Source organism: Dermochelys coriacea, chromosome 3 (genome assembly GCF_009764565.3).
Source record: "Dermochelys coriacea isolate rDerCor1 chromosome 3, rDerCor1.pri.v4, whole genome shotgun sequence".
Lineage (NCBI taxonomy): Eukaryota > Metazoa > Chordata > Testudines > Dermochelyidae > Dermochelys > Dermochelys coriacea.
Window position 1 is genome coordinate 153,669,763 of NC_050070.1, and position 26,940 is coordinate 153,696,702.

The 26,940-nt window shown below is 39.4% G+C and overlaps 1 protein-coding gene across 2 annotated transcripts in view; it reads right to left on the reverse strand.

Annotated features, from left to right (window-relative positions):
• The window catches only part of KIF6 (kinesin family member 6), a 282,709-nt gene that overhangs the window by 174,915 nt on the left and 80,854 nt on the right, over positions 1-26,940 (reverse strand). For both annotated transcript variants that reach the window (XM_043511614.1, XM_038397613.2), the window contains 3 exons: positions 24,762-24,968; positions 11,786-11,929; positions 9,781-9,867 (listed from right to left, as the gene is read on the reverse strand). In XM_043511614.1, coding sequence (XP_043367549.1) covers positions 9,781-9,867; positions 11,786-11,929; positions 24,762-24,968 — 438 coding nt within the window. The remainder of the gene's footprint in view (positions 1-9,780; positions 9,868-11,785; positions 11,930-24,761; positions 24,969-26,940) is intronic.

Sequence of the window (26,940 nt, forward strand, 5' to 3'; positions counted from 1 at the left end):
AATTGAGGAAGTGATCTAAATATCTATATTGTGTTTCCTAATTTTGTCATTATTGGAACCTGAATCTCATTGCTCTAAAACAGAAAGTTTGTATGAGGAGACTTCTGGCAATACAATATCCTCCTAGGAATAAATCTTGTGAGGTGCTGACCTCCTGCAACTCCCCTTGACTAAAATATGAACAGCAGGTACTTGGCACCTCTCCAGATTTGGACCTTTTAATGAATTAACATCTTACGACGGGTTATAGAAATATCAAAAGTACATTATTTTTCAAAACCCTTAATAAATATGAAGGCCTTGATTCCACATACAATAGCTTTAAAAAGGCAGCCCTTTCAAATGTTACATGGCATGGATTTCAGGCAAAATTAAACATATCTGATTTTATATGCTCTCTACAGTTAAGATTCTTTGGGTGTTCTAATCATTCATTAAAATCCTTTCGAATATATGGATTTCTTAACCATAAATTTAACTGTAACTTTGAATTTCCTGCATTTCTGATTTTTTTAAAAATAACTAAAATACTTGAAAGTTTTTTTAAATTTTGACGTAACTGGGACCATATGTACTTTTTTCAGAGTAGCAGCCGTGTTAGTCTGTATTCGCAAAAAGAAAAGGAGTACATGTGGCACCTTAGAGACTAACAAATTTATTTGAGCATAAACTTTCGTGAGCTACAGCTCACTTCATCGGATGCATCTGATGAAGTGAGTTTTAGCTCACGAAAGCTTATGCTCAAATAAATTTGTTAATCTCTAAGGTGCCACAGGTACTCCTTTTCTATTTGCATATGTACTTTGAAAGTTTTACTGCAACTCAACAAAGTATTTTATATGAGAATTAAATATGTTGGTGAATGTCTCATAACAAACTCTCTGATTACCACCATAAATGTGTTGTACTCCCATTGGCATGTCAGGATTTTTAATCTGATATTAGGACTGGTTACTCTACTGTTACTCTCTGATACTGATCCAGACTTTAAAATTTAGGCTGGAAGTATAAAAAGGCAGTGCGGGCAACTGACTCTGCACCTTTAGTTAGCGATTTCAAATGTTACAATGATTAAAATTTATCTGATCTATATTTGAAATGCAATCTACAGGGTAGGAGTAAAATGTTGATTTTTTAAAAACAGTGTTAAAAATAACCAAATAACCATAATTATAAAATACTATTTGTGACACTCTTTATCTCATGGGGAACACCCTGCACCCCTATGTTCATCCTTATAATATGATTGTGCAGTATCCAATGCAAAGTTTGTCATGTTGGGTGACTTCGGAAGGCTCATGATGCACTGAGCATTGTTGTTATAGTAATGTTATAGGTTGTAATTTCATGCATATAGTTATGAGGCTGAAAATGTGTCCTCATGGCTTAAAACAAGCCCAGGCAAAACTCTCCAGGAACAGACAGGCAGTTCACACCTCATCAGTGCATGTATGGGACAAACCCAGCCCAGCCTCACAGGCACAAAGGACACTGGCCTAGGCAGCAACAAAGGATCTGTTGGACTCTCAAGTGAGTCACCCTCCTTCCCTTGGTCAGTCAGGGACTACGATGAGGTAATGCTCACCTGACCCTGAAGGGGGGAGGCAAAGCCAAGAGGGAAGAAAGAACATGATAAAAGGGAGAGATGTTTGCCATGCTCTTGCTGTCTCTTCCACCTCCATCTACAGACATCACCACCAAGCGACTGAAGTGCTGATCAAAGGGGAGAGCCTGGCTGAAGGGCAACCAGCGAGCCTGTGGTAAGAAGCATCTAAATTTGTAAGGGCACTGAAAGTTTTAAGATCAGCTTAGAATGTGTTTTACTTTTATTTCATTTGACCAAATCTGACTTGTTGTGCTTTGACTTATAATCACTTAAAGTCTATCTTTTGTAGTTAATAAATTTGTTTGTTTATTCTACCTGAAGCAGTGCGTTTGGTTTGAAGCATGTCAGAGATTCCCCTTGGGATAACAAGCCTGGTGCATATCAATTTCTTTGTTAAATTGATGAACTCATATAAGCTTGCAGCATCCAGCAGGCATATCTGGACACTGCAAAACGGAGGTTCCTAGGGTTGTGTCTGGGACCGGAGATATTGACTAATGTCATTCAGTTGCACAGTCCAAGCAGAGGCTGGCCAAAAGTGCTCACTCACATAGCTTGTAGCAGCTTACACGCTAGAGGCTGTGCGTGAACAGCCCAGGAGTGGGGGTTCTCACAGCAGAGCAGGGTAAGGCTGGCTCCCAGAATCAAGGATTGGAGTGATCTAGCAGATCACAGGTCCAGATAACACCAGGGGAACGTCACACTATTATTCTAAAAAAAGAAAAGGAGTATTTGAGGCACCTTAGAGACTAACAAATTTATTTGAGCATAAGCTTTCGTGAGCTACAACTCACTATTATTCTACTTTTTGATTAGTGCCAACAGTATACTAGATTCAATTGAAGCTCAGCGTTTGGTTTTTAGTTTGAACTAAATCCTACTTTTGTCTGGAAACAGAGGTAGTCAAAGCTAAACTGCTTTAAAGAAGAAGAGAAGAAAATGGGCATCAAAAGATTCCACATCTGTTGGTCAATTTAGCTGAGATAAACAGTGAAAAACATACAGTAACTCTCCATAGTGAGGGATAAAATATATATCAGGGTCAAACTTACCTTAGTAGCACTAAGGTGTTATGCACACCCTTTGTATGACCTGCACTTATAGTAAAGATGATGAATCATGAAACTAGTATGGTGTTCAATTTTATGTGCCAAATCATAAGCCCAGCACACACAGCTGTGCACTGGGAAGATAATTGTGGTAGTTATGAAGGACAAGGAATCCCCTTAGGCCACAGTGTGGACATGGAACCATGTAGCCTCTGTGGTTTCTGTGCTTTATCCCCTTACTCCATTGGAGGGAATGGCCAATCAATTCATAAAATCACAGATCCACTAACTCCATTTCTAACTCTCCCTAGTCCAACTATGCTTTGCTCCCCAAACACCATCTTGCAGACGGCAGCACACTGAACATGTGAAGGAAAGCTCTGCAGTATGTAGTAAATGTTGGAGGCCCTGCATGTGTTTCACTGCAATTAAGACTACTGGGGCCATGAAAAGGGTGTGGCAGGATTTAACCCTATATGCTAAAAAACGTCTCATGCAATATTAAACTTCTTCTATTATCCTTCAACTTGTCTCTCATTTTAAGTTTTTTTTAATAGCTAGAGTTGTGGGAGAAAGAATTTATAGCAAAATGTGAGAAGACCCAGCAAGGATCACTCCTATCCCCTCTGAACTTTCAGAACAAGTTAAAATAAACACAGACCCATTAACAGTGGTGGCTGAAATGTGTTAGATAACAGTAAATGTCAGTCACAGTTAGGATACTCATTAATCAAAAGAAAAAAAAACATGCCTGAGAAATCAACTGCCTCCTATGTCATATAAAACCCTTTCTTCATTTTTTTAAAATTAGCCAATTATGGGTCCACAGAAATACAAAATATACAATTAAAAATTCACTGTGTCAAACTTCAGAAATTATAATGATTATTTTAGAGTATTAAAAAGAATTGATTATGGAAGTTATGCTGAACAAAAAAGGGACCCAAAATAGTTTCAACTAGAATCATTCAAATTTTGTGTTCTTCAAAGATGAAAAGCAATGGTCCAGTTTTCAAAGATAGCCTCCATTTCTGCAGTTTTATGTCTACTAAGAATTATGGGTTCCAATACTAGTAGTTGGATATCAACAAAATAATATAATGAGATTTTATCTTGAATTTATATTCCTTCTGAGATCTTTGTTGTTCTCTATATACTGCAACTCATCTATCACTCTTTCTTCACTGCATCCAAGCTTTCTCCCTCTGGAGAAATTTATGTAACATTACCCAAATGTTGCACTGTGTCAGAAGAGAATATTGTTTGATGTTCAATATGCAGCCCACTTGCTGAGACAGCTATCATTATGTGCTGTAGTGTATTGAACTGATCATTCCTTAAAATGATGCTCTCTGAGTTTTCAAAGGAAACAAGTTATTGGTTATGTAACCCGTGCAGAAAATTACTTTTTATTTTACTTCCTAATATACCAAGTTTCAGGTGTACAGACTTTCTCATCAAATGAAGTTAATAAGCAGTGAATCTGGGTGTTGCATATAGCATCTTTTAATGGAAATAGTAGCCACAAGTCAAATAGACAAATGTGTATATTCTAATTCTGTTACATACATCAAAGGAAGCAGTTTTTTTGTGGCAAACTTTCCCTTTATGACTGTGGATTATTACCCATCTCCTCTTCTGGAACTTCCTTCTCAGCCCCCTGCTCTCTTCCTCAATCCTCCCTGCTTCCCTCAGGAGCTGAACAAGGACTACTGCCTAACATTTTATCATAGAAATCCCATTTCTATTCCCGATTTATTCTTCCTCCTCCTTCCTTAATGGCGACTGGAGCAACGGAACCTCTTTTCCTGGATAGAGTGAAGTACAGCAGACCTGCGTGAAGATTGCTCCAAGGAACAGTTCCAAGCCTTAAATCATACTAAGTGCTGGATTAAGCATTCCACCTCAGTAGCGTACCTTATTCTACAGAGCTATGAAGCCGTAACTATTTTATCACTAAGATGGCTATTGCCACCCTTTTTCCCTTCCATTTCTGCTGAATGCTTCTAAGTTTTAAATAGCCCATCTAAATAAACATGGATCAATAATTATTGTTACAGAAAACACGAGATTAAAAGAAGCCAAATTTAAGTTTAGAAACGATAGTTAATTTCTAAAACTCAGTCAAAGTTCTCATCTCTGCCCACCTTAAGTATAGTGAGTTCTACCTTGCATTGCTATCTCTGCCAGTGCAAGGACCAAGTGTTTGAAAGAAACAAGACAAATGTAGATGGCATGCCCATTGTTCTTTTTCCTGAGACCCAGTGAATTGCTTCTATAACAGAAAAGTGGAGAACTAACTCTGAAATTCTTATTTCAGATAGCTGGAAAAACTTTACTTATATTTAAACTTCTAATATGCTAGTAAAAAAATCCAATAATGGATTATAAAAAAATAATTAAAGCTTACAGCCAAGATTTAAAAATGTATGGTGAAAGTTAGATTCCTAAATCCTTTCTTAGATGTCCAAGTGCCCTAATTTTCAAAAGCGCTGAGCACCTAGCAGAGCTCACTGAAGGTGCTGGATGCTCAGGACTTCTGATTTTTCAGATTATTACACTGTGCAAGGGGCTATAAGAACCTTCACTTCTCTGTGCTAGGAGTTTTATATAGCACTAACTGTAGCATAGAAAAAGTAAATTCTGTTCTTGTAGTATTTATGTAACTGAATTTCTAAAGGATCAAAACTGTATACATGGCTTAAATGCAAAGTTTCAGCATTAACAGATACCATAAAGAGACACGTTGTGTCTAAAAAAATTAAATCAAAATTATAAGATGGTAATGTTAATGCCACGGGAAAATATGTCTGCATTAAGATGTTCTTCTCAGCTAAAATGTCAGGATGCTTGTGGTACTAAATGTGGTGTACCATCTTCCTACTAGATTATGCCATTATTAATCAGGGCAGACAGATAATGATATATACATGAGGATTACATTTAGAATTCTCTGATCTCAAGCCATCAATATGAAACAATAAAGTATCCACTGACACAAATCCTATCAATGTTCTTGTGTTTAACAGATGTTATTTTTTCTTCCCTTTTTTCTTCTTCCTAACCATCTTTAATAAGAAAATTATTACTTATGGATGAAAACAAAATTAGAATAAAAAGAAATATAAAATAGACAAGCATTCTCACATACTGACTTTGTGAACAGTAAAGAAGCAATAGTACATGGCAAGCAGTACATAGGCAACTGCAGCGCACTTGGGAAAGGTAAGGTAGAGAAAAGCATGGGACTGAAAGTTAAATTACTTTAGCTACTGTGGCAAATTGCCGGCACGATTATGATGGGTCCTGTGCTTCCTCTTCTTGTGGGCGGGGGGGAGGGGTTCAGGGCACAGTTTCCTGCCTCTGAACTAGAGTATCTACTGTCCCAGTAGTAACCCAGAGAAGGATAGTGGAGAGGGAAGGGACTTGAGCCGGCCCTCTACTCTGGGTCCCACCCCAGGGGCCCTAGGGATAGTGGCAAGCCATTTGAACTAGTGCTCCTTCCCCTGGGCTACTTCCCTCTCCTGCTCTTCAGCTTGTGGGGCTTCCTGCCTTCTCTCTCTCTGCACAAGCCGGGTGTCTCTTTACCTAGGGTCTTGGTCTTCTAGCCAGCCATGGCACTTCTCCAAACTCTCCTCTACTTCAACCCCTTCAAACTGCTCTCTGCTCCAACTCCTTCCCCTGGCTGATTGAAGCAGGGGGGTTTTATCAGGTGACTAGCTTCAGGTGCTCTAATTGGCTTCATGTGCTTTTAATTAATCTATAGAAACCTTTCTTCCCTCTATGGGGAATAAGGCTTCTCCTCATCCTGGAACTTACATATCTCTACTATATCACTTTCCTGCTGCCTTCTGGCCATTACACAGGAAGTGCAATAAGCACACTGAAACACGTCACAAGAAGTACTATGTGCTATTGTGAAAAGGAATTTTGGCAATTAAATATGGAAAGTAAACCAATCAGGCTGGAGTATTTACTGGACATCATAGACTTGGCTATTACATCAATGGCAGCCATTTGCAAAACTCCAGTAGAAGTAACACCTGTAAAGCCATTTCATATTAATTCTAAACATTATTGTTCTGGCAGCTGGACTCCCTTTGCATTTAACTTTTGTCTCAGTTTTTTTTAAATGAAATCTTATGCAGTCAGGAACCTGCTACTGTCTATATTACATACACAAGACTACTCTGTTAAAAAACATTAAGTTTACAAAGTCAAAGACTCAAAAGTTAGTAAATGTCAGAAGTAAAGTCACCAGTGCAAACTTAATCCAGCCCTATGTGTGTATGAACTGTGATACACTCTTGAATTACTTGATCCCATACTGTTTTTTTTTCCACGAGAGCCCTGTTGCATTCAGGGCACGGGATGGGCAATGCTCACTTGATGAGCAGCTATTCAATATTTTATTTTCTACTAACTGTTCAATGTGTGGCCTGTGCCTTACTTACTGCACGCTATTCAAACCCTCCTCTGAAGACAGAATTATTAATTTTTTAATCAGATTTTCTTTTGTGCTAATTATAGTATCTGAACTCCCAGTCCCAATTTTCCTCTTCCCACATCCAACAACCTCCTATCCTATTTTTGACTCCCCTTCCCCCTAAGGCTCCTTGTCCCAATCTACTCCCTCTATTACCCTCACCCTGCACTTCCAGCTCTTGTCCCCTCTACATTCAAATCAGGCAGCTACTTCCTTCACACTGCCCGGGCCCAGTAGAGGGTCACTGAGGACAGAGGAAAAACAGGCTCCTTCCTTCCTAGTTCAGGTTTCCAGATCTAGCAGGGCACCACAGCATCCCAGAGCTGCAATTGAAGAAAAAGTCCTGCTGAGCCCTGAGTTGGAGTATGCTTAATGTGAGTGAAATCTTCAGGGCATTTAGCTGCTAAAATCTAAGTGGTCTCTACTGAGCATATGGAAACTGATTTTTTCAAAGGCTTACAACTTGGCCCATGTCGGTGTATTTTCACAGAGATGAGATATCCCTGACACAGTCTGCCACTCTGCCAAATTTCAAGTCCCTGGCCCCAAAGCATGGATGCACTAGAGGTGTACAAATAAAAGGTCACAAAACAAAACAACATTTTTCCATAGCCTTGGTCTTCTCAGAATCAGTTACACAATTTTGGCAGAAATTTTCAGATACATAAATAAATAAATAATTCAGCTTATGGCAGATATCCTGCATGGAAAATTTCAGTGCTAAGATTTGGCAAAGTTATAAGCAACTGAACGCAGGGTCTTATAATCGGAAGTGTCAGGCAATCTTCATAATAGGCAGTGACAACAGCCCCTACTCAAATCCTTGAAAAGATTCAAACAACCAAATGAGTTTGCCTTCCTCATATAAATGTCACATTATAAAGAGACTCCCTGGAATGTAGATTTATTCTTTACTGTAACTGAGAAGCAAAAATATTATTAGCAGAAAAGAGGAGAATACCTTATAGGGCAAATAGTAGATTCAAAAATATAATTCATTAACAGATTTGTCACTGGCTGATATTACTAAGTCTAAATCTTACTGAATGAAATATTTCATTGTGTACTTACTATATTTGATCTATGCTGAAAGTTTAGTTTGATTTCTAATATATTTATGGTCTATGTATAAAAAAGTGTCAGGGTCAAGCTAAGTCATCTTCAGGAGTGAATTCTCTATTGTACAGTAGGATTATTAATGATAAGTTTACACAGTGAACAGTTCTCAGAGGTTTTAATTTCAAAAGCAAATAGTTAAAACCAAGAGATATTCATATATATGGTCCTCCTTTTGAGAATTAACCAGTCTTCATTCTCCACTAACAGAGAAGTGGCCCCACTCTGGAATAACAGTTTCAAACTTGCTTGATCTTAATGCTCTTAGCTCAAGCATAAAGTGGATATTCCTTAGTTTTACCAACCCTTACACTGCATATTTATCAGTGATCTGGCTCATATGGCATGGTAATGAGCCTTCCCTGGAAATAATGTACGGAACACTAGTCACTGCTGCTGTGGACTTCACTGTGAGATAATTTACAGTGACATAAAATAGACATTTTAAGTCAACAGTCAACTCTTTGGAAATAACAAATAAGGGGATTTGAGATCAGAATCAGTCCCTATCAACATTATTTAATCATCATTAATAATAATTAATCTCAAAGTCACCATTCACAATCCTTGTGAATTCATAAATTTCAATAGTGAGCTCATGTTACTCATAATATCTATTTTTTTAATATTAGGTAGGATTATTCAAAGTGCTCAGCACTGGCCTATCTATTCCTATTGAAGTCAATGGTAAAACGTCCATTGATTCCATGGGAGCTCTATTAGCCTCTACTGAGTATTACTGACCTATATGGTATATAAAACAGGATGCCCCTTCATAGCTGGTAGTCAGTCACTTCTTCATAAGATAAGAAATCCCTATAATGAAATCCTTAGAATATGATGATAGCAAACTTTTTCATAATATAGGCCACATCTTAACATAAACCTCTGCTGGACCATCTGCCCTCTCATTTGCTATTGCATGGTCCATTTCCCAATCCAGGGCTTCATCTTGCTCCCATTGAAGTCAATGGGGAAATTCCTATCAACTTCAATGGAGCAGGATGAAAACCTAAGTTCCCATCATCTACTATCTCTTGTGGCAACTGTAAGCAATTGCTTACATGAAAAGGTAATATTAGGAAAATGGTTAATGTATGCTTTACTGTCTTTCATGAAATACAGCAGGTGGAAGAATAGGAAAAGGCCACCATCAAGTGACCGGCCAGCGCTCTATAAATCACTAACAAGAGCCCTGTAGGCTATTGGTGGTCTGTGGACCACACTTTGGGGAAAACTGCCCTGGAGGATGCACAAGGATTGTTATGAAAAGTACGGTTCCTTTTAAATGACTGTAGGAGTTTCCCCATGCCATTATGAACTTTTAAAAAGGTCAGGTTAATTGTAATTATCCTCAGATGGACAAATAAAAACTACAGCAGCAATTTTACAGCAAAAGCTGGGACTTGTATCTAAACATGACTTAATGGGATCATGAAATCTTCAAATACATATGGCTGTACCTTTTTACTAGAACTAAAAAAAACAAAAAAAACAATGCCACCACCCAAAAACCCTCTTACCAGTCTAGGGTCAATTTCTTCATTAAGAACTGCCTCATTCTTAATAAGTGCAACTCGCTGTGCAAATCTGCAGGTTGATATAGATTCCTGGAAAGAAAAAAATAACTCCTTTAGCATGCACTGATATAAATGGCTTTGCTAAATTCAATGCTGAGTGCTATTTTAAGGAGGAATTTTTTTTTTAATTTTACATTTTACAGTACCAATCTTACACTCCTGGCACTTCAAATCTCTAAAAAAAACAAACAAAATTCAGTGCAATTATTCTAACTATTAACTTATTAACCTGCCAGATAAAACTCTCAAATAAAGACACCCATATCCAACTCATCAACCCATTCTATCACCAATACTCACAAAAAAGAGGTAGGATTTGCAGCAAAAAGTTAACAAATCCAGACTTTGGTGAGCTAAGGGAAAAGCAAGTTGCAAAGTCAAAGTACCTTCAAAGAGAACACCAAATCAGTACCCCCTACCTCCACACTCCTCACTAGAAAACTTAACATTTATGGGCCAAATTCACAACTAACTTCAATAGCAAGAGCTAAGAATCTAGCCCTCTAAATAAAAGGGAACATCAGTAGAACAAAAAACAGTTCCAGGATAAACAACTTCTAATACATGCTGTGGCATTTTTCAAAAATAAATGTTGAGGCAAAGCCAAAGCATTTCCTTTCAAGACAGATTTCAGAGTAGCAGCTGTGTTAGTCTGTATTCGCAAAAAGAAAAGGAGTACTTGTGGCACCTTAGAGACTAACAAATTTATTAGAGCATAAGCTTTCGTGAGCTACAGTTCACTTCATCGGATGCATTTTGGTGGAAAAAAAACCCCAAATTTTCCAGCTGCCGCCCAGCTGTGTGCTAAAGACTGCCTGATCTGCACAATGGGGTCCAGGGGTCCTGGCCACCTGGTCAGGCCCCATGCACCGGGATCAGGGCTGCTGCCCGGCCCTACACGGCAGGGTCTTGGGGCTGCTGCACGGGGGGGCCTGGGGCTGGGGCTGCCACATGACGGGGTCTGGGGCTGCCACCTGGCCTTGTATGGCAGGGTGTGGGGTCTGGGGTACCTGCCGCCTGCCCTACACCTCCACTTCTGGCCCTCACTCTGTAGAGGGGGGGTCTCTGGATGGGGGAAGAGAGGGGCGCTGGGCATAGGGGTCTGTGGAAGGGTTGGGGGAGCGCTGTGGTTCTCAACCTGCAGCCCAAGTAACATACTGTTGGTCGCACATGCAGCCCACAATGATAAATAGGTTGAGAACCACTGACCTAGAACATGTCTAAATTTAAAAAAAAAAACAGAGAGGAAAGACAGATAGATAAACCAACTTGATCCACAGAAAGGCCAACAAACCAAAACATGTGCATACATTCCTGCCAGCACCCCAATCAAACCCCACCTACAACCCTCCTCCAATATCCAAAGAGTGAAATCCTAGCCTCACTGAAGTCTACGGGAGTGCTGATATGGACTTTATGGGGGCAGGACTGCACCAGCAGTCCTTATCAACATGCCCTTAGGAAAATTCCTTGCCAAATCTTACTCACAATTCACACATTTCTTCATCATCAGGAAGTTGGTTTTAAGTATTCACCTATTCATCACTAGGCATATCTGCTCTATCACTTTTCCCCCTCATCTGAGATTACTTAAAGAATAACACAATTAATAAAGGATACATTAGAGCCTGATTCTGAACCCAGCTAATGTTTAATACTGTTGCATATCTTGTAAGATCTGTCAAGGGTACTATAATATTATAGACTGATTATATTCACCCACATAATTGATCAGAATTTGGCTTTGAAATGTGAAGTCAGTTACACATAGATCACTTATGTAGTGGCCATAAGTGATGATTTTAGTCTATCATACTGCAATTTCCATTGACAGGATTGCACCTTGGAGGCATTGGCAAGAAAGATTTTCAAAACTTTAGTGTATCAGAAATTTAAGCATACACACATGAAAAGAAAACATTAACAAATTCAGAAAGGGATGACATACATCTATGTTTCTTTTGTCTAAAGAGAGTGTTGCAATCATGGTGGTCATGCAGTTTCCTCCCAGGCTGTCTCTGAGCACCGAAGTCATCATTGAGTTCCTGTAGGGAATGTGAGATCGATGTTTCTCTGCTAGGGCAATTATTACCTGAAATAAGAGCAGCAATACATGAGACTTTTAAATCTGCACATGTATGTACCATATGCACAAGAGGAGGAAACATCTATCTTGCAAACTGAGGCCCTGATGTTGCAAAGACTTATGAGTATGTTTAACTTTAAGCACAAGTATCTACTACTCATATACACATGTATGTCTTAACAGGAGAAACAAAAGTGGATTTCATTGTGTTTTAGCTTTGCTTTGCAATTTCTCAGCAAAAAGGAAACTGGGACACATGATAAATGTATAATCTTAGGATTCACTAATATAACAGCAACTTTCATGAAGAACTAAATTAAATTAATAGAAGGTATTTTCCTCTAGCCTACTACTAAGTTGAAATGTAGACATTCCCAAAGTAAAGGCTTCCTTTACATAAAAAAAAAATCAGATATTTTCAAAATCCCATTGTTCTCTTCATGGGGCTTGTTCATGTATTTTTGTAACCTCTCTTGAAACTTGTGTATGTGAAAAAAAAAATCCTCCAAGGCTAGATACTATGTAATGTACTGCTGGAAAGATATAAAATAAGACATAGTTCAGTTTAAATACGAGATATATAGTCAAAAAAGAAATGATACACCTACCATTCTTGATTCTCTTGTCAGACATTTACATTAAAAGATTTAATTATTACAAAGTAGCAAAGATTCCATGATGGTGTGTGGTGGTATAAAGTTTTTATTGGTAAAATTTTTTGGCATAGTTCTATCCCCACAAATAGTGAAGCCAGGAGTCAATTATGCAGATGACAACACAAAATATAAAACCACACACCATCACATATTTTGTTTATATGAAAAAGTAATTTTAAAATGTTGGAGTGTTGATTTTTTATTAATTATTATTATTAATATTGTCACTATATTCTCTATTACCTCTCCTCAAGAAGCCCAAGTTCCTTATTACCATTAGTTTTATCGTAGCAGACTTAGATAGGCAAATAGTATTCATTTTAAATTTTTAAAAACTATCTTAAATAGCTTTTCTAGATTTTAAGATTAAGTATCTTGCAATCTAATAGAAGCAACTAATTTTATTATTAATATGACAGAAGTTCCTAGAACCCCCATTTTGTTGAGAAGTGGCTGCGCATATACACATAATAACAAACAGTCCCTGCAAACAGCTTATGCTCTAAACAGGCAAGACAGGCAAAGGGTAAGAGGAAGGAAGTATTATCCCCATTTTATAGATGGGGAACCAAGGAGAAATTCAGTAGCTTGCTGAAGCTCACAGAGGAAGTCTGTGGCAGAGCTGATAACTGAACCCAATTCTCTCAACTCCCACTGTAGTACTTTAACCACAAGATCATCCTTCTTCAGCGAGTTGTAAGAGACTTTTGAGTATAAATAGAACAATCTGGAGGGCAGAGAAATTAAGGGCTTGTCTACACAAACAATTAGTTTGCAGCAAGCTGAGGTGTAAATTTATTCTGCACTAGTTTGCCAATTAAACTGTCTGTGTGGACCCTGCTGATGCACATTAACAGTTTGTTAGTTTGCTTTGATCTAGTCCTCTTTGACATAGGACTAGACCAAAATGAACTAATGATCCATTAATACATGACAGCAAGGTTCATATGGACAGTTAGTGCATGGCAGGGTGGTGCGGGGGGAGATTCACGTTGCATCTTGTCACAAACTAAATGTTCAAGTAGACAAGCACAAGTGACTTTTAGAAGGTCACACAAGATGTTTTTGGAAAAGCCAGGAACTGAACCCAGGTCTTCTAAGGTGCAGTCTAATGCCTTAACCACAAAATCATCCTTGCCTTTACACCATTACAAAGAGGACATTTCCATCTCTTCAGTAATAATGCAAATGCCACTAATCCAGGATTGCAATTTCTCATCTTGGATCACTGTAATTTAAGGGAGAAAGCTTGCATATTTGAGGAGAAAGAAACATTTGACACTTTTTAAAATATATATGTCTATTTTTTTAACATGGCAGCTGTCTAAAATATATTCTAAAGTATGGAATATAAAATATAGGCCTGTTTGATATAAACCAATGAGCAAAGAGCAGGTGAGGATTAATACAGGTTCAAAACAAGCCCCTGAACCTGCAAAAACATAACTTTATTCACATGAGCAGCTTTATTAAAGCCAATGGGAGTACTTATATACATAAAGTTGCTCACATGTGTAAGTATGCGTGCAGAATCAGGACCCAAGGGCAACAATTAAGTCAATGTAAATTAAATCATGAACTTGAAGGGGACCAGGATAAGGAACTAAATACAGAGTTCATCATATGGATATTCGCACTATATTGGTTTATAGAAATTATATGCTATTGATCATGTAATAATATCCCATATATTAAACTTCTTCTTTTCTGCAGCATGTGATAAATTATAGAACCATATATTAATGAATATCCATCCTGGATCTTGGGTCAAAGTAATATGGAGATGGGAGAGAATTTCACATTTGGGGTAAAAGGAGGAGACATTTTTGACTTGTTTTTTCTTTAAATGGCGGCTGTTTGAAAGCTGTTTATCAGTCTGGAATGTTAGTAATCTTGGTAGTGATGGATTACAAGGAAGAGTACCGGTGGAATAGGTTTCAGAGTAGCAGCCGTGTTAGTCTGTATCCGCAAAAAGAAAAGGACGATTTGTGGCACCTTACAGACTAACAAATTTATTTGAGCATAAGCTTTCGTGAGCTACAGTTCAATTCATCGGATGCATGCAGTGGAAAATACAGTGGGGAGCTTTATATACATAGAGAACATGAAACAATGGTTGTTACCATACACACTGTAACAAGAGTGATCAGGTAAGGTGAGCTATTACCAGCAGGAGAGAAAAAAAACCTTTTGTAGTGATAATCAAGGTGGGCCATTTCCAGCAGTTGACAAGAACGTATGAGGAACAGTAGGGCGGGAAAATAAACATGGGGAAATAGTTTTACTTTGTGTAATGACACATCCACTCCCAGTCTTTATTCAAGCCTAAATTAATTGTATCCAGTTTGCAAATTAATTCCAATTGAGCAGTCTCTCATTGGAGTCTGTTTTTGAAGTTTTTTTTTTTGAAGAATTGCGACTTTTAGGTCTGTGATCAAGTGACCAGAGAGACTGAAGTGTTCTCGACTGGTTTTTGAATGTTATAATTCTTGACGTCTGATTTGTGTCCATTTATTCTTTTACGTAGAGACTGTCTGGTTTGGCCAATGTACATGGCAGAGGGGCATTGCTGGCACAAGATGGCATATATCACATTGGTAGATGTGCAGGTGAATGAGCCTCTGATCGTGTGGCTGATGTGATTAGGCCTGTCAAGGTTCCTTCCCCACTCTGAACTCTAGGGTACAGATGTGAGGACCTGCATGAAAACCTCCTAAGCTTACTTTTACCAGCTTAGGTTAAAACTTCCCCAAGATACAAACTATTTTACCTTTTGCCCTTGGACTTCCACTGCCACCACCAAACATCTCACCGGGATTATTTTTGAGAAAGCGTTGTTTGAAAACGTCTTTCCCCCCAAAACTTTGCAACCCCCCTGCCTGGGGAAGGCTTGATAAAAATCCTCACCAATTTGCATAGGTGACCACTGACCCAAACCCTTGGATCTTAAGAACAATGAAAACAACATTCAGTTTCTTACAAGAAGAACTTTAATATAAGAAAAGGTAAAAAGAATCACCTCTGTAAAATCAGGATGGTAAATACCTTACAGGGTAATTAGATTCAAAACATAGAGTATCCCTCTAGGCAAAACCTTAAGTTACAAAAAGACACAAAGACAGGAATATCCATTCTATTCAGCAAAGCTTAATTTTCTCAGTCATTTAAAGAAATCATAATCTAACGCATATCTAGCTAGATTACTTACTAAGTTCTAAGACTCCATTCCTGTTCTGTCCCCGGCAAAAGCATCACACAGACAGACAGACCCTTTGTTTCTCCCTCCCTCCCTCCAGCTTTGAAAGTCTCTTGTCTCCTCCTTGGTCATTGTGGTCAGGTGCCAGTGAGGTTATCCTAGCTTCTTAACCCTTTACAGGTGAAAGGGTTTTTCCTCTGACCTGGAGGGTTTTTAAAGGTGTTTACCTTTCCCTTTATTTTTATGACAAGGCCCTATGATGGTGTCCCCTGAATAGATATGTGGACACAGTTGGCAATGGGCTTTGTTGCAAGGATAGTGTTTTTGTTGTGTGGTTGCTGGTGAGTATTTGCTTCAGGTTGGGGGGCTGTCTGTAAGCAAGGACTGGCCTGTCTCCCAAGATCTGTGAGAGTGATGGATCATCCTTCAGGATAGGTTGTAGATCCTTGATGATGCCCTGGAGAGGTTTTAGTTGGGGGCTGAAGGTGATGGCTAGGGTGGTCTGTTATTTTCTTTGTTGGGCCTGTCCTGTAGTAGGTAACTTCGGGGTACTCTTCTGGCTCTGTCAATCTGTTTCTTCACTTCAGCAGGTGGATACTGTAGTTGTAAGAATGCTTGATAAAGATCTTGTAGGTGAGACAAACACCTACAAAGGCTAGCCGGGGCTCAGCTCTCTCTTGGGCGGCAGGGAACCACACCTCCTCACTCTCTTTGGGAAAAGCTCTTGCAGGGAATTAGTCCAGCCGTGGGAGTCTTCCTCTATGGCCTTGGTGCAGGTACAAATAAACACAGTAAGCCAGGCCCTGGGTCAGGGTGCGGCGCTGGTGAGTCAACAACAGTATAAGAAGGATGTGGAAAAATTGGAAAACGTCCAGCGGAGGGCAACAAAAATGATTAGGGGACTAGAACACATGACTTATGAGGAGACGCTGAGGGAACTGGGATTTTTTAGTCTGCGGAAGAGAAGAATGAGGGGGGATTTGATAGCTGCTTTCAACTACCTGAAAGGGGGTTCCAAAGAGGATGGATCTAGACTGTTCTCAGTGGAAGCAGATGACAGAACAAGGAGTAATGGTCTCAAGTTGCAGTGGGGAAGGTTTAGGATGGATATTAGGAAAAACTTTTTCAATAGGAGGGTGGTGAAACACTGGAATGCGTTACCTAGGGAAGTGGTGGAATCTCCTTCCTTAGAAGTTTTTAAGGTCAGGCTTGACAAAGCCCTGACTGGGATGATTTAGTTGGGGATTGGTCCTGCTTTGAGCAGGGGGTTGGACTAGATGACCTCCTGAGATCCCTTCCAACTCTGATATTCTATGATTCTATGAGTATAGTAACAGTGAGCCCAGGCCCTAAGTTCCAAAGGACCTGGGAGAGGGAGAGACTGCCACCCACGAGTTGGGTGGCAGGGGGGACGCAGGCTCTCCCACTCCACTGCATCCTAGCCCAGGGCCCTAGCAGAGGCAGAAGACCTGCTGCTGAGTCAGTGGGGATCCTGGCCGCAACACACTGACATGGGTTCTGGCAGTGCTGCAGCCAGACTAGGGTCGGCTGCCCCCTGGCTACTTCTAGACTCCCCCCTTGAGGTATCTGGGTCAGGGTGGTGTCCTCCGGGGATGTCCAGCACCATGGGTTCCTGGGGATAGCTGGCCGGGTAGACTCTGCAACTTCTTCTGGTAGCTGGCGTAGGGCGGCTCAGCACCTCCTCTGGGTAGCTGGCATGGGGTAGGCTCGGCACCTCCTCTGGGTACCTGGCATGGGGCAGGCTCAGCAACTCCTCTGGGTAGCTGGCGCGGAGCAGGACTGGCCAGTTCTGAGGTCTTCTGCAGGCCACTGGGCTTTCCCACTCACGAGCTAGGCTGGAGGCATCTGGCCTCCCCGGCAGCTGCTTCCCCAGTAAGCCCTGAGGTTGGGCCTTTATACTTCCAGGGCAGTGCCTGACCCTTTGGGGGTGGCGGTCTCAGAGTTCCCTGGGTCCGCCCATTCTGGTGTCTGGAGGGACTCGTCTCTCTCCAGGGTGGCAGAGAAACCCACCGCCTCACTACAGACCCGTTCCAAACCACTAATCATTTTAGTGGCCCTTCTCTGAACCTTTTCTAATGCCAGTACATCTTTTTTGAGATGAGGAGACCACATCTGTATGCAGTATTCAAGATGTGGGCATACCATGGATTTATATAAGGGCAATAAGATATTCTCCGTCTTATTTTCTATCCCAGAGTTTCCCAAACTGTGTTCCGCAAAACACTGGTGTTCCGCACGATGTGAATAGGTGTTCCGTGAAAGAATCTAGAATTTAATTTTGACTCTTGCACTTCTGATGCTCAAATAAATTTGTTAGTCTCGAAGGTGCCACAAGTACTCCTTTTCTTTTTGTGAATATAGACTAACACGGCTGCTACTCTGAAACCTGTCATTATGCAAGGCATTGATTTTTGTACTACTTTATACGCGCTTTCAAGTTAGAAATTGTTAGTTCAAGTTGTTTTAAATTTGTATTTTTGCTTTGTTTTATAAAATAAAATATATTTGAGCATAAATAACGCAATTTTTTATTTGAAAACCAAATGACTACAAAATAATAATAAAAGTGTTCCATAATAGGCTAAAAAGTGTTCCGTGGCCAAAAAAAGTTTGGGAAATGCTGCTCTATCTCCTTTTTAATGATTCCTGACATTCTCTTTGTTTTTTTGACTGCCGCTGCACACTGTGTGGACGTCTTCAGAGAACTATCCACGATGACTCCAAGATCTCTTTCCTGATTAGCTGTAGCTAAATTAGCCCCCATCATATTGTATGTATAGTTGGGGCTATTTTTTCCAATGTGCATAACTTTACATTTATCCACATTAAATTTTATTTGCCATTTTGTTGCCGAATCACTTAGTTTTGTGAGATCTTTTTGAAGTTCTTCACAGTCTGCTTTGGTCTTAACTATCTTGAGCAGTTTAGTATCGTCTGCAAACTTTGCCACCTGCCTGCTTACCCCTTTCTCCAGATCATTTATGAGTAAGTTGAATAGGATTGCTCCTAGAACTGACCCTTGGGGAACACCACTAGTTACCCCTCCCCATTCTGAAAATTTACCATTTATTCCTACCCTTTGTTCCCTGTCTTTTAACCAGTTCTCAGTCCATGAAAGGATCTTCTGTCTTATCCCATGACAACTTAATTTGCATAAGAGCCTTTGGTGAGGGACCTTGTCAAAGGCTTTCAGGAAATCTAAGTACACTATGTCCACTGGATCCCCCTTGTCCACATGTTTGTTGTCCCCTTCAAAGAACTCTAATAGATTAGTAAGACATGATTTCTCTTTACAGAAACCATGTTGACTTTTGCCCAAAAACTTATGTTCTTCTATATGTCTGACAATTTTATTCTTTACTATTGTTTCAACTAATTTGCCCAGTACTTACGTTAGACTTACCGGTCTGTAATTGCCGGGATCACCTCTAGAGCCCTTTTTAAATATTGGCATTACATTAGCTATCTTCCAGTCATTGAGTACAGAAGCTGATTTAAAGGACAGGTTACAAACCATAGTTAATAGTTCTGCAATTTCACATTTGAGTTCTTTCAGAATTCTAGGGTGAATGCCATCTGGTCCCAATGACTTGTTACTGTCAAGTTTCTCAATTAATTCCAAAACCTCCTCTAATGACACTTCAATCTGTGACAATTCCTCAGATTTGTCATCTACAAAGGACAGCTCAGGTTTGGGAATCTCCCTAACATCCTCAGCCATGAAGACTGAAGCAAAGAATTCATTTAGTTTCTCCGCAATGATTTTACGTCTTTAAGTGCTCCTTTTGTATCTCGATCGTATATGCAAATACTTTACTTTTTTATTTTGTAACAGCCAGAATGAAATCGCTTAGATTTAAGTTTAGAAGAATTATGATGTATATACAATATTTGTGCAATATGCTATCAAGGCACTTCCCTCCCACACAAAGTTTATTCTTATTTTAAACATCTTAGCAAGTACTGGCTTGCACTTTCATTATGAAGTGTCTCAATGGAAACTTCGCTCCAAAATACTTTCCAAGGTACTTCTGTCCAGATACTTGTACAGTAGCTCTTCTCCCAATTATTTTAATAAGCCTCATTATGCAATCAGCATAAGAACACTCTTTTATCATTCAGATTTTAAAAAATGGTTTCTCTGAAAAATATTATCTGCTTGGCTGAATAATCTTCGATACCATGTAATTATTACCTTATGACTGCATACTCTGAGACTATACAGTATGGTAACCAACCACTTCAGTATGTCATGCCACATCCAAAATACCCTATCTTTACAAGCATAATTTTAAAAATTATATATTAATTTTACATTATTTTATTATATGAAACCTTTGGATGTGACATACATTGATTTGACTGCAAAGTTAATTTTGAGTATGAGAATAAAGCTGAATTATTTCAGGCTCATGCATTAGAACCATCAGTAAAAGCTTTTGTAGTCAAAATTCAGTCAGAATTTGAGCCTGCAATAAGATCTGTATGTGCACTTATGTAGAGCTCATTGCAAAATCAGGGCCCTAGGGCCCAATTCTCATTGAACCTAATACGAATCTTTGCACAACATTAAATGGGATTTAGATCAGTCCCTTAATAACCATTTCTATTAATGATGTATGATCCACAACAGAATGCAGCTTGACCACCCAAAACTGTGCTAGCAGGAGTAAAAAAGTAATAAAATAATAACAATGATAATCATATTTTGTCCTTATATAGAAACTTCAATCTGAACATCTCAGAGTGCCTTTTATACATTAATAAATTTAGCCTCACAAAAGTTCATGTGAGATAGGAATGATGAATAGGCAAAACTTATTTTTGTCAGAAAAATAAACAGATATTACTCTGAATACACACATGGAACAATTCAGTTGCCCTAGAGGAAACCTGTTTTTGCATTGTCACTTATCTAATCGTGACTATAAGTAAAAGGTAGTTTTTCTGCTTTAAATCAAATTTAAACTGATATGGATTTTTTTAAAAAAATCTGTTCTCAATTTTAGTATTGTCTGCTGTCAAGCTTTGTATATTTCAAAGGTGTCTCACCTATACAATAGCAGACTGAAAAATATATTAAGAGCTCTTTAAAGTCCAGCCCAAGCTTTCCAAGGATCTGGGAGAGTGAGCAAGAACCTTAAACAGCACAGATTAAAGGAGAATGGAATAAATTGAGAGTAGGCACTTTTTCTCAAGATGCCTTAGATTTCCACATATTGTCTGATGAATATATACCAGCTCATGAATTTCCTTACTTATGAAAAAGCTTTCAGATTCTGGACAGACTGTGTGTTTTCTGACTTGCTACCTGTGGTACTAAATCCATATTTAGAATGTACAGTAAATACACATATCTGATTGGGCTTTTTACATCACATACAAGTTCAATTTATACCACCACTAAAAGTCTGACGGCTATACACTTTTAAAGGGATTTCTGCAATCTTTGGTTGGTTAGAATCAGTATATTTTCACCTTGTGCCTTAATAGTAGAGATAGATAAACCCTAGAGTATAGTATTAAGATATCTTGAAAGGATGTGTCTCTCCCTCTGTTCCTGCAATTATTTCTAATGTCTTTAAATAAAATAAATCATAAAACAGAATCCATTGGATCTAGAGGAAGGATTTTGACTGTTCTGTATTTTATAATATCACAATTCCAAGCAAAGGAGGCCAGAATGCAGGAAGGTGGAAAAGAGCCAGTAGTATCAATAACATCATTTTTACTAGCTAGCTAGTACTTTAATGGCCTTCATGTGTGCCTCTCACTGCAAGTTAAACAGAGTCTAAGACCTTTGTTTAAAAAAATCCATCCCCCCAGTCTCTTCACTGGTTAGTGGAACAACTAGTTGATATTTCCCAGCTTCAGAAAAAACAAAATAGCCTGTTCCAAGAGGTTTCTCACTTGACCGTTTTGCTGAATGCTGTATGCAGTGGGATAAGTCCCCACGCATTAAAGAGAAGAATCTCATGAGGTACAAAGTTGTACAGTATGCTCTGCTCATTTCTTCATTCTTCTTACCATTTGTCTCACAGAATGTCAGCCTCATGGGCCAAGATGTACCCTGTTATTGTGGCATATACATGTTTTAAATGAAACTTTTGCAAAAAAAGTACTGTATTCACTACCAGAAATCCAAAACCAACTGAAGTTTAGCAACAGGCATAGTGTTTACTGGATTATGGAAAAAATACTATGTTAAAATAGAACTTCAGTCCTCAAGCAGGTATGAGGGCTTGCATCTACAGTAAAATGAGCCTTTGAAAAAAAATCCAAGCTATAATTATTCCAACTTATTAACACAGCAACAACAAAACATATATACAGCAATAGTAATTTATTGATCAGTATGTTATTTTGCTGATTCTTTTACACTTGGTGGGAGTTTTGGATTGTCCAAAGTGGATACAAGGTAAGAACTCAGGGAGACATGTAGAAATAGTATGTAACAATGGTTTACAAAGAAGCATAAACTGAAGTTGAAAAGGCTCCTGGTGGGTCACAATATTGTTATAGCAACACAACATGAGAGGAAGTATCTATAAATGGAACCACCAGATCTTTATTTTGGTGAGAGGAGAGTCTCTTTCAAAACACTGTTGTTCTGGGGAACATCAGATAATTATGTAAGCTTGATGGAAGGAGGGAACAAGGGGAGGAAGAAGAAAGGTACCTGTGACATACTGTACCTCAAAATAATATCTTGTAACCCCCATATTCACCACTTGTATATGGTTATGGTATTTTGTTCAAAGAATGCCTTGTAAGGTATCATATGAAAGGTCACGATTTGCTGAAACTCTTTGTTCTGTCAAAATATGTATATCATCATTGTATATGGAATTATGAAATTTTACTATGTGGTTGTTATTGAAATATTTTGAGAGTCTGGGAGATGCCCACAACTAGCTCTCCAGTGGCAACAAAGGAGTGACCCACACCCAGATGGGTGTCAAGAGACCATCACCAGCCATTAACTAGCAGGGGAATTGTAAACAAGAGATTTAAAATTCAATAAGAGACAGTTGCTTGAGCTCCACACAATGGGGACTGCTTAACTCCATGACTTAGCAAGGCCTCAGGACATGTGATACTTGACTTCATGTTCAAGCCAGTATATTTATAGCCCATGAGCTGAGGGTATAAAATAAGGGACAGTGGCATCATGAGATGCCTCTCTCCTTTCCCACTTATTCTGATGGCAACAAGAACGTTTGGGAAGAAAAAGACTTTGAACCGGGGAGATTGGTCCCAAATTGAGAAAGGAATTCAGCCTATGTACTAGGAATTGTCAGCTTGTGAGAAAAGCTGTTTGATTCAAATTTTACTTGGTCTGATAAAGTTTAGAATTTAGAACACATATTTTCTTTTTATTTCTTATGTAACTATTCCTGACCTCTATGCTTACCACTTATAATTACTTGAAATCTATTTTTCGGTGGCTAATAAATTTATTTTAATGTTTAAACTTAACCAGTAAGTTTGTTCTGAGTGCTTGGGGAATCTGTTCAGATTACTAAAGCTGGTTCATGTCCACTATCCTTTGATCAAGCGGCAAACCAATTAATGAGCTTACATTGTTCAAGAGGAGGTCTTGAGCTGTGCAAGATGGTACATTTCTGGGGTGCAAGGCTGGGCCTGCAGGGAGTTTGCTGGTGTCTCCCTGTGCATAGTTTATGGGAGGCTGAGAGAGCATGAATGCAACTTTGAGCGTGCCTTCACATGCTAATATCTGTTAGAGCAAAGCCTGAAGGGGCTGCTTGTCACTAGCAGAGCAGGGTGAGAGGTACCCTGATCTAGAGAGTAAAAGGGGACACAGTGAACCCACAGTCCAAGTTTTAACTCAGGGGTCTGTCATAGGACCACTGAATGTCAAGAAGCTTCATCATAATGGATGTCATCACCCATTCCCCCCAGCCTGTTGAGACCCTGACATTTACCATCACATCATTTTTCTGGTCCTGAAAGAGATTCTGACCAAATCAGCTGAGAAAAGGAAATCAAATGACATCGCCATTTCAACAGGATCCGCTGAATCATGGGTAATAGCTAGGATGTGAACCAAAGGTTCATATTACTACTCCTCTCCTTAATTTGTAGGTTTCCATCACTACCTAATTCCTTTCTGTCTCTCTTTTTTATCTTCAATCTAATAAAAACTCATGCCAGCTAGGATGAAACTACCTTTGCACTCATTTGCTATAACCAACAAGGGATGCTAAAAACAATGCCTGAGTAACCTGGTAAAGGTCTGTCCGGACTCAAAGTGGCTAATAAAACCAAATGTCATGCCTGTAATTTTCCAGCAACTATGTTTCTTGTTAAAAAAAAAAAGACAGATACAGAATCTACATCTTCTCACCTTTGCTATTCTTTTCTATTCTATTCTCCCTGTGAGTCTGTCTTTTTTAAGACAAAACAACAGTTTTGAACTTTCAATAGCTCAGACATGGGTGAGGTTTTTCATAGGAGTGGTGGGTGACATTCTGTGGCCTGAGCTGTGCAGGAGGTCGGACTAGATGATCAGAGTGGTCCCTTCTGACCTTAGTATCTATGAATCTATGAATCTAACTTCAGCAACTCAAGAAATACCACCTATGAAAGATTTCCACTTTTCCCAACAAAGGTTTGCAATATCATCTGAAAAAGTACCAAGCAATGCATTATCCTCTTAAAAGAGTCTCTATAGCAAAAGAAAATACAAATAAATTATATATGGCCTAGCACTGTTAGCACTGATACATTTTGTAGTCTGACTTTTAATGTAAATATGAAGGGGGGGGATTTGAAAATTTTGAATTTGAATAAGAAGTTACCAACTTGAAAAGGTTGAGAAACACAGCAATAATACATAGTCCTGAAACTAAATGAGATAGGGATCAAGATTTCAAAAGCAACATACATGGCTAAAAATAAATAAACAAGTAAAAGACAGAGTTTCACACTCTTCTAATTTTACCTGTTCCAAGTAGTGTAATGAAAGATTGATATATTTGGCCTCTGTCAGGAGTTGGCCTCCAACTCCAGTCTTTGCAACACGCTCTGAACCAGCCAGGTCTACTAAGTGTAGCTTGGAGCGTCGGATGGTTGCGGATCCTGGTTCCTTGCTTGAGATGTGAATGGTGAAGATGCAGTGGGAACGAGTTGAGGCTTGGTTCATTGGAGTCTGTGAAGAAAAGGTTACTAAATTTTGACTAAAAAAAATTGCAAAAAATAACTGCTTTAACACCAGGACTGATTAAACAAGATTTATTTAGCTTATAAATCGCTACACTGAGGTCATGGCAAAAAAAAAAGGCCCAGATTGTAACCACCCAGGCCTCCCCTTTGTAAACTGTTAATACACATGAAAATTCCCACTGAAGTCACTGGGACTACTTATGCAAGTGGTTGCTCACCAATGGAAATAAGATGCTCACAATCTGGTGTAAAATTTGGATAGTTATAATATGGATTCATTATATTAGAACAAATATGTCAAGCATTTACTTTAGTACCAAAGTAAGTTTCATTATCCAGGATCTATAGTTAGCACATTCTAATTGAGAGAGAAAGAGCATTACAATCACTTGGAAGGCTAATGAACCTAATTAACACATCTTGAAGGTCACAATAACGACAGCTGAGATTACTTTTAAATGCTCCCTTTCATCAAAATTTTTGGAATGTAAAAACTCTCCGAAGCTTCACAGAATACCCCCTTTAATTTGGTTCTTTAGTATCCAATTTCTGAATCGGATATTAAAGAAACTAACACTTAGAAATGGAGTACTAAAAGTTCTGGTAGAAGCAGAAGGTAAGAGGTTAGCCCTCACCAGGAATGTGGGTAAGGGATGTCACATTATACTGGAAGACAACTTCTATCAATGATAGAGTTAATTTGTGCAAAGACAGGTACTGTTTCTATAAACATTACCCATCAAACGGTTATATTTTCAATACTCTTAGCCCAGGTCTACACTACGAGTTTAGGTCAAATTTCGCAGCATTAGATCAATTTAACCCTGCACCCGTCTACACAACAAAGCCATTTTTGTCGAACTAAAGGGCTCTTAAAATTTATTTATGTACTCCTCTCCGACGAGGAGATTAGGGCTGAAATCAACATGGCCGGGTATGAATTTGGGGTAGAATTTGGGGTAGTGTGGACAAAATTCGACGGTATTGGCCTCTGGGAGCTATCCCACAGTGCTTCACTGTGACCACTCTGGACAGCACTTTCAGATGCACTAGCCAGGTACACAGGAAAAGCACTGGGAACTTTTGAATTTCATTTCTGGTCTGGCCAACATGGTGAGCTCATCAGCAGAGGTGACCATGCAGAGCTCATCAGCACAGGTAACCATGCAGTTCCAGACCGCAAAAGAGCTCCAGCATGGACCGAAGGGGAGGTACTGGATCTGATCGCTGTATGGGGAGATGAAATCCGTGCTATCAGAACTCCATTCCAAAAGACGAAATGATGAGCTGCATGCAATTCTAGGGGGTGACCCTACCACTACCCCACCCCTGTCTGCGGACACCTGCAAGGGGAGAGTCTCATGCAACAGGAATGAGGATTTGGGGGACGAGGAAGATGAGGAGGAGGAGGAGGAGGATAGTGCACAACAGGCAAGTGGAGAAATGGTTCTCCTCGACAGCCAGGAACTGTTTATCACCCTGGAGCCAATACCCTCCCAAGGCAGGCCCCCAGACCATGAAGACAGAGAAGCCACCTCTGGTGAGTGTACCTTTGTAAATATAATACATGATTTAAAAGCTAGCGTGTTTAATGATTAATTTGCCCTGAAGACTTGGGATGCATTTGTGGCCAGTACAGCTACTGGAAAAGTCTGTTAACATGTCTGGGGATGGCGCGGAAATCCTCCAGGGACATTATTAAGGCGACATTCAGAGGTGGCCGTTCCTGCTGGGCTGTTTGCCTGTGACTGAAAAAAAATCATCCCCGCTTCTAGCCCGGCGGGGTGCGGGGGGCCCATTCACGCTGAGCTGTTCACATTTGGCTGACAGGGATCTTCCCTGATACTAGTCATGCTGTGGGAGGAGGGGTGAAGCGATCATCCCAGAGAATTGGGTGTATGTGTGTGTGTGGGGGGGGGGTTAGTTAGATTTGTGCTGCACGTTAACCCGAAAAACAC